The following is a 9,292-nucleotide window of genomic DNA, read 5'->3' as shown; positions in this document are numbered from 1 at the left end:
AGCAGCAGCAGCCACTCAACTGCCTTCTTATTTACACACCACTCTGGCAGAGCAGTGTGTGTTGTCATGTTGGCAGGATGGTGGTAGTGTGAACAGACAAATAGTGGGCAGTGAAGTGGCCAGCATGACAGCCATGATAGCCATAGCAGCGACAGCAGCAGCAGCAGCAGCGCCGACCTAGCCGCCTTCCTACTAGCAGAGCCGTGTGCTGTCGTGTTGGCAGGATGGTGGTAGCGCGAGCGGACGGGTGGCGGGCGCCGGAGCGGCCGGCCTGATAGCCATGGCAGCAGCAGCAGCAGCAGCCGCCGCTCAGCCGCCAGCATGGTGCGCCCCGGACGATGAAGAAGCAAAACGTCCGGACACTCTCGCTGATCGTCTGCACGTTCACCTACCTCCTCGTCGGAGCTGCTGTCTTTGACGCCCTTGAATCGGAGACTGAGAAGAAGCGTTGGGAAACTCTTGAAGGTTAGTGCCCAACCACTTCTTGGCACTTCTCGCCTCATACAGTTAAAGTTCGCTCAACTACTTTATATACCTAAATACATCTTTTCACATCGCTGGTTTTTCAAGATGAAGACGTAAAAAAAATTATCCACTTCCATAGCTGTGTGGTCAGAATGTCTGACTGCCATTCGGAAGACCCAACTTCAATTCCTAATACCGCTAAGGTATCCCACGGCGATGTAATTCATTTGATCTACACTCATGCTCATAAATTATGGATAATTGCAGAATATGGTGCAACACAACGTGGCACTACACAAAACTTGCATTAATAACATAGGCACATAGGGAACACACACGACGCAGATCTGTAAGTCCACCGTATTGGTGATAAGTTGAGAAAACCGTCCCGAAGCACATGTGCTACAAAACGCCATTGTTTCCTGCGCATGTACCCCTACATCAATGTGGTATATGATCACCAAGCACACGTACACAGGCCGCACAACGGGTTGGCATACTCTGGATCAGGTCGTCGAGCAGCTGCTGGGGTATAGCCACCCATTCATGCACCAGTGCCTGTCGGAGCTCCTGAAGTGTCCTAGGCGTTTGAAGACGTGCAGCGATATGTCGACCGACAGCAACCCAGACGTGCTCGATGGGGTTTAGGTGTGGAGAACAGGCAGGCCACTCCATTCGCCTGATATCTTCTTTTTCAAGGTACTCCACCACGATGGCAGCTCGGTGGGGCCGTGCGTTATCATCCATCATGAGGAAGCTGGGACCCACTGCACCCCTGAAAAGGCGGACATACTGGTGCAAAATGACATCCCGATACACCTGACCTGTTACAGTTCTTCTGTCAAAGACATGCAGGGGTGTACGTGCACTAATCATAATCCCACCCAACACCATCAAACCACGACCTCCATACAGGTCCCTTTCAAGGACAATTAGTGGTCGGTATCTGGTACCTGGTTCACGCCAGATGAAAACCCGGCGAGAATCACTGTTCGGATTATACCAGGACTCGTCTGTGAACATAACCTGGGACCACTGTTCCAATGACCATGTACTGTGTTCTTTACACCAGGCTTTACGGGCTCTCCTGTGACCAGGGGTCAGTGGAATGCACCTTGAACGTCTCTGGGCGAATAAGCCATGTCTGTTCAGTCGTCTGTCGACTGTGTGTCTTGAGACAACTGTTCCAGTGTCTGTGGTCAGGTCCCGAGCAATGCTACTGGCAGTAATGCGTGGCCGTCTGCGGGCACTGATGATGAGATATCGGTCATCTTGTGGTGTTGTACATTGTGGATGTCCCGTACTGTAGCGCCTAGACACATTTCCTGTCTGCTGGAATCGTTGCCATAATCTTGAGATCACAGTTTGTTGCACACGGAGGACATATGCAGCGACCTGCTGTGTTTGACCAGCCTCCAGTCGCCCTAGTATTCTACCCTTCATAACATCATCAATACGTGTTCTGTGGCTCAGAGCCAGTCACCATTAGCTCGTCTGAAAACGTCTGCACACTTACTCGCTGCATCGTCCTCTTACGTGATCCAACACACCTCTGCGTATGTGGACTGCTGCCAGGGCCTCCGTGCGACCGCATGGTCATACCCCGATGTGATTTAAACCCGCAAACCGCCCACCAGAGCGTTGTTTCACCATGTATCGGCATTATCCTTCATTTATGAGCATGAGTGTAGTAATGTGCTCAATTAGTACCTGAAACTTTGCACATTTATTTCCCCTAATATCGATTACACCAATCACTGGATATTATACAATATAGGTTCGTGTCAGAAACGTGAAACTCAATTACAGCCGTCAAATATTTCACATATGTAACAGCATTTATGATGTTTTTGTTGAAAGGATGTACACTGGAGTACTGCAAGCAACAAGCACAAACTCCAACTAACAGATTGATTTATAAGGTATAAGTTTTGATAACTTGCAGCAGTTTGTACAATATAAGTAACAGTGAAAAATCAATCCTTAACTGTTGAACGGGCGCGCCTATGTATAAAATGGTCCAACCACAAATAACATTGTCTTGTACCATTCCATTGTTGTTTCACAGTTGCAAGCCGGTATCTATTACTCCATCACTGTTTCAGCTAATACAGAGATAAGCTACACTGTCATACGTCCATGAGCAGAAGTAATGTAAAATAACACAGAGCTAGGCGATGTGTGAAAGAAAAGACCCAGATTCCGAGCGAGCAGCACGGTTCAACAATGAGGCAGTTAGCTAAGAGACAATTAGTAATCGAATAAGCCTTTAGAAGGGATCTGATGCAATTACGATGTTTTTAATGCTCCGAGGGACTCATTATTGTGAGGTAACAGAGTGATACAATGAAAATTTATTATATTATTGTTTAATTAATCAGTAATTTAGCTTTGTAAATAATAGATTTCAGCTATCAGTCGTCCTTTGGAATTTTTGTTGGCAGATCTAGATTTAAGCTAGCAACTAGCCATTCTCAATTCACTATCCCTTTTTGGTCAATGCATGTAATGGCTGTTGGTCTGGCTTTGTACACAGTCCATGAACTGTGTACAAAGCCAGACCAACAGGCATTACATGCATTGACCAAAAAAGATAGTGAATTGAGAATGGCTAGTTACTAGCTTAAATCTAGATCTGCCAACAAAAATTCCAAAGGACGACTGATAGCTGAAATCTATTATTTACAAATCAAAATAACGGTCGCTGCGTGCAACAGCCTCTGAATGGAGGGTAACCTGAGTAATTTAGCTCATAAAATATAAGTTTATTTTATTGTTTATTTTAATTGAACTAAGATTAAACAGTGATTTTGGTCATAAATGTTTACCTTCGTAACATAAAGACAGCTATTCTTTATATGGGTACGAAGTACATCGCACACCCGCTCGTGTTACGAAAGCAGGCACGCGCGCACGAGTGTTAAATAAGTGTGTGTGTGTGTGAGTATGAGTGAGTGGGTGAGTGAGTGAGTGACCGTCAGTACCACATGCTCCATGCTGGGGTACGGGCAGTATTGTCACATGGGTTTACCATTTCTACGGCAGACTGTCTCTGATAAGATCAGCCTGTATCTTTGTGTCTGAAAAGTAGCAGGCTCTTCGGCTCATCTCCCTTCATTTTATGTTGCAATAAATAATTTGACTGGAGGAGAATTAAATAGGCTCTGAAAATATAAGAGTTTTGATGGATTAGTGAGATTACAGTAATTGTACACTTATGTTCATAAAAAACACATCACCTTCAATGATGAGAGATAGGACGTCCATATTCACCGGACATGTACATTAGCATTTGAACCACGTCAGCCCACAGGTTAAAGGTCAACATCGATATCGCTGCGCAACACCACTTAACGGTAAAATGTGCCTGCGGCTCTCTTTGTCGCTATAAACCGACGGTACTGTATCAGTGTGATTTGAGCAGATGTGCGGGATCCCAGGCAGACGTATGCGCGAATCGTACCGTCAGGTCAGTGAGTTTGAAAGGGGGCGTTTTTTTGGCATGAGAGAATGCGATGCATCCATTCGAGAAATTGCTGATCGTGTGGGGCGAAGTGTTTCGGCAGTGCAACGGGTGTGTGGGGAGTGGCACACGGAAGGCTGTAGAACACAACCAGATGGGTCAGGTCGCTCCACCCAGGCCACCCCCCTCCCCCGACATGATCGACACCTCATGAGAATGGCATTGCAGGACTGATCCGAGTCCTTCTCGGCTCTGGCGCAACAGTGGAATAAGTGTAACACGTCTTACACTATTAGGGGTGTCAATCCGTCGCCGTTTACTACGGCACAGGTTATGTGTACTCCGGTCACTTCACCGCCTACCTTTGACAAATGTGCAGAAACATGCTTCAGGACAATGGTGTACGAGACGAAGTCAGTGGGGACAGGAATGGGATCAGATAGTGTTTCCGGACGAATCCAGGTGCCGTTAATTTGAAAATGATGGCCACATTTTGGTTCGGTGCAACAAGGCCACGCAGAGTGGCCGCGAGGTTTGAGGCGCCATGTCACTGATTGCGCGGTCCCTCCCGCCGGAGGTTCGAGTTCTCCCTCGGGCATGGATGTGTGTGTTGTTTCTAGCATAAGTTAGTTTAAATAGTGTGTTAAGTCTAGGGACCGATGACCTCAGCAGTTTGGTCCCTTAGTAATTCGCACACATTTTTTGCAGCAGGGTGTGGGGGGGGGGGGGAGAGGAGGGGGGAGGAGGGAGCGGCATCATAGTGACTGCATTGGCACAAGACATACAGTGCCAGCCAAAAATCACTGTTGATGTGTGTCCAGGGCATTGTGACCAATGTGACGTGTGAATGACATCCTGCGACTCGTAGCCATACCGTTTCCGAACAATACCTCAGACGCCATTTTTCAGCAAGACAATGCACGACCACATGTTGCTGCACAAACACGTGCCTTCTTGGAGTCACAGGACGTCACCCTTTTTCTCTGGTCCGGCAGATCACCAGATTTGTCGGCAATCGAAAATGTGTGGGATATGGTGAAACGACTTGTGCAGCACTCTGACCCAGTGCCAACCACTACAGGCGAACTTTGGAACCAGATGAATGCAGCTTTTCCTGCCTTATACTCATCGATGGCATCACGCATGGAACAAGTATTCAGGGCCCATGGCGGACCATGTGCACACTAGGCAACAGGGCACTTGCTGAACCGGGGTGACCGAAATGCTAATCATTTCTGCAGAACATACTAGTGTAAATGTCCTGCGAATATGAATATCCTATTTCTAGTCGTTCAAGGTGCTCTGCTTTTCTGAACATGAGTGTATGTGCTGTCTTTATGTCTCTTTTAACATTCCTTAATATTCCTGGTGATGGTTATATTCATTGCTTTTCTCGGTGAGCTTTACAATCATGAAGTGCTGAGGATATGGGGTAGATGTCACAGGCATGACAAAAAACGCTTCCCAATGAGCCGAGGGAACACAGCCTTTTGCAGAAATGTGGACTGGGTAAGAGTCAGGTATAGAGGGCTTCCAAGCGAGCATCACGCCAACTTCCCGCCTGTTGTTTTGTTTATGGCTTATTTCCACACTAGACGACCAACCTGAAAGCATTCGTTCCAGAACTCTGTCTGCAGGAAGTTGGCGCAAGAAGCATGTTAACAAAAGTGCATTCAGCAGATAAACATCTCCCAGCTATCAAAAAAAAAACATGGCAAAACTGTTCTGACGTATTATAGGTTCAGAGGTTGCCGCCAAATTGTTGGTTAGCCTCGAGAACTGTTTTTAGCTTTTCCTAGGGAATGTGATACGAGGCTAGCTGCTGTGTGAGGACAAAAATTGGTGAAATTGATATGGGGGTCATAAGGTCGTAACACATAGAAAAGAGGGGAGAGAGGGGAGAAAACTGAGATCGTTTGGTTTTAACGTTTTGCCTCTTCTTGACAGGATATTTTGTTAAGGAAACAATTACGCCACGCCACCAGCGGACAGATTTAAGTTTTAAGAGGATTGTTGGTCGAGCTTTCTTTGGTAGGGAGAAAGGGGCAGGCAGTTCCTTACTGACTTAGGAGTAAGTTCATCGCAGGGCTTAGTGCTGAACACATCGACTCTCCGCAGGCTGCGTTCTTGACGACAACAGTCGAATAGTGGCCAATGTCAGAGTCCTAAGAACGAGTCGAGCATCGTACTTCATGGCAGCCAGATACGGTGACAACTCTCTGCTCGTTTTACACCGGGATTATGGTGAGCAGAGCTAACAGCTCCGGCATGTTACGACACTCCCAAGTTCATAGCGCAGATTCAGGGTACGATTTACTGTCCCGCTTTCATCAGTGCATCATCAGATGCCTGGGCTTCTTCCGTTTTCTTTTCAGTCACTGTAATCAGTGTGTATGCAGAATGAAATTTTCGCTATGCAGCGCTGTGTACGCTGATACGAAAAAATTCTTGGCAGATTAAAACTGTGTGCACGACCGAGACTCGAACTCATGGTCTTTGCCTTCTATCCAAGCAAAACTCGCGCCTCTTGAGTCGTGCTTGGATACCTCAGATGGTAGAGCACTTGCCCGCGCAAGGTAAAGGTCCCGAGTTCGAGTCTCGGTCCGGCACACAGTTTTAATCTGCCAGGAAAGTTTCAATGTTAATGATGTTTCTCAGTGACACAGCCGCAGATATGTTGATAATAATTCATGTTAGCGCATATATTAACATTACTAGCTAAAACACTTCCCACATCTTAGCGGATGCAGTACACACCTCCAAGGAAGCCAGAAAAGCAGAGACTTTTTAAAGGCATACAACATACGTGGCGGAGCCACAACGGATGTCCAGTCCAGTCATCGACACAAATGTCCGCGGCGGAATGCCACGCCATGGGACCCGGGTTCGAGTCCCGGCTGGGGCAGGAGATTTTCTCCGCTCAGGGACTGAGTGTTGTGTTATCATCATTTCATCCTCATCTCCGACGCACAAGTCGGACATGTGGCGTCAAATGCAATAAGTACTTGCACTTGGCTGCCCAACTTCCCCTAATGGGGGACACCCGGCCCACAATACCGTACGCTCATTTCACTTCCATTACCGTCACAAATAAAGAGAACCGAATAGAGTGGATTTTGTAATTTAAATCACAGATTTTTGTTGCTTCTATAATTCCGAGTTCATTGACAGTAGTCGTAGATTTGTCTGCTAATTAATTAAAGCCATTCAACTAAATCAGCGATTATGGTTCCGTTCGTCAATCGAAAAAACGGAACCCTTGTAGGATTAATATAAAACGGGACACACGCTGTGATATGGCACCCCAGTTTACAAAGGCACAGAGAGACACTCACCGAGCCAATTTTGTTACAGATCCTGGATCTCTTCTCATAGCGGACTGGGGGACTGATGACCTTAGCTGTTTAGTCCCCCTCAAACATTCCCACAACCATCACCATCATAGCGGATAGTAGTAGTGTGGAAGTTACTGCCATTTTCATACACAAACTATGTCTTCAATTACCCTGGAAGCAGCCGCGTGCAAAGTCAGTCCGGTTTCATTAACATGTTTCGTAATAAGACTCTTACAGCAACTACGTTGGTTGTTACCTGCCAATCATCGAGCATCACGACTCCACCATTAAAAATACGGTAAACTTCATCGTACTGCCCCAAGTCGAATTCATGGCTGAAAGCTTCCCTTTTCTTAATTCATCTCGGTTAAGCAATTTTCACTCTTTTTAGGCACTGAGTGCATTCTTGTTTAGTTTCCATTGTGTCTCGATGTATCTTCTACTTCATTACTTATCGTACAGCAAGTTGGCAGATTGCCAGGTCACTAAGGATTGTGAGTCGACATGGTAAAACACTGTAGCAGGAACACCTCACATTTCTGTCTTATTTATCAATATATTCAGAGTTACACTACTGGCTAGTGTAGTGGTTAATATAGTGCAAATGTCTGATCTTTCTTACTTCTGTTCAGCGTAAAGATTGGTCGATCGAAGTGAATCACATTCTTGGACGCCAAACTTCCTGAATTCGTCTCTTTTACATATTTCTTTTTTTTTCTAGAGCCAACGAGAGGAGTCCTCTTTAAGGATACACTGCACACTGTTTGTATGACAACGCGTGGATGAAGCACGACAGCATTGGTATTGCAGCAATTTACAGATGAAACAGGTGCTTAGGTGTGACTACTTAGTGATTGTTGCCGTTTAATAAACAATTCAAAAACAAGTTTCCCTCTCGGATTCTTCTTATTTACTACTACTCTTTGCAATTGTGTCATATGCGGAGCAGCCAAATGAAGTAAGTAAACTGTTTATGGCCGCCCGGTTAGCCGTGCGGTCTAATACACTGGTTCCCGGGCGGGAAGGCGTGTCGGTCCCCGGCACGAATCCCCCGGCGGATTAGTGTCGAGGTCCGGTGTGCCAGCTAGTCTGTGAATGGTTTTTTAAGCGATCTGCCTCGGCGAATGCCTGCTGGTTCCCCTTATTCAGCCTTAGTTACACTCGGTCGGCCATTGATGCGCAAACACTGCCTCCACGTACGCGTACACCGTAATCACTCTACCACGCAAACATTGAGGTTACACTCGTCTGGTGTGAGACGTTTCCTGGGCGTCCACTGAGGGACGGGACCGCACGGTAACCCTGGGTTCGGTGTGGGGCGGCGGTGGGGTGAGTGGACTGCTGTAGCCTGTTGTGGGGTTGTGAGGCACTGAGGGCTACGGCGTGCTCGAAGCCTCTGCATCGTTAATAGGTCCCCAGTTCAATATGATACAATACAATACAAACTGTTTATTATTCGAAAAGTAATCGGCATAAATGTTAATATATACTCCAGACAACCTCAGGGACACGTGGTCCGCTTTCTTCTGCTTCAGAGTAATGCCTGCCCCAATTTACTATCGTGGTCGATGTTCCCGAATGTGGGTTCCTGTCTTCGATTTATCACCAAATGGCTAATACAATTACCCAGTCCCCCAAATTCAACTGCAGGTTGCCTACCTACTGACTTCCAAGGGGAAAAGAGTCTGATTTTAATAATTTCGTTTAATTATTGACGTAATTTAAAAATTTAGAATATCATAATCTAGCCATTAAGAGGAATAATGTTACGCTCACCGTTGACATAACAAGTCAAGTATTATAGTTACACTGTGTATATGTCTTGAGGCAGTAGCTCACAGTGTGCAAATTGCCCAGACCATTAAAGGCACAAGAGAGGCAACTCGACGTTGCAGGACTAAAGAAAAATCAAGACTCGTTCTAGGATTTGTCGACCTGAAACAAACGTTCGAGAATGTAAAATGGTACAAGATGTTCGAAATTCTTAGATAAACAGGGTTAAGTTGTAGGGAGACACGTATAATATACA

General features: G+C 46.2%; 1 protein-coding gene across 1 annotated transcript in view; it reads left to right on the top strand.

Annotated features, from left to right (window-relative positions):
• The first annotated feature begins 338 nt into the window (after positions 1-338).
• LOC124620110 (two pore potassium channel protein sup-9) overlaps positions 339-9,292 on the top strand; it is a 166,717-nt gene continuing 157,763 nt past the window's right edge. The window contains exon 1 of the mRNA XM_047146780.1: positions 339-465. Within this exon, the coding sequence (XP_047002736.1) occupies positions 339-465 (127 nt within the window). The remainder of the gene's footprint in view (positions 466-9,292) is intronic.

The sequence above is a fragment of the Schistocerca americana genome, chromosome 6 (genome assembly GCF_021461395.2).
Source record: "Schistocerca americana isolate TAMUIC-IGC-003095 chromosome 6, iqSchAmer2.1, whole genome shotgun sequence".
In the NCBI taxonomy this organism is placed as follows: Eukaryota; Metazoa; Arthropoda; class Insecta; order Orthoptera; family Acrididae; genus Schistocerca; species Schistocerca americana.
This window is presented reverse-complemented; position numbering and strand designations above follow the sequence as displayed.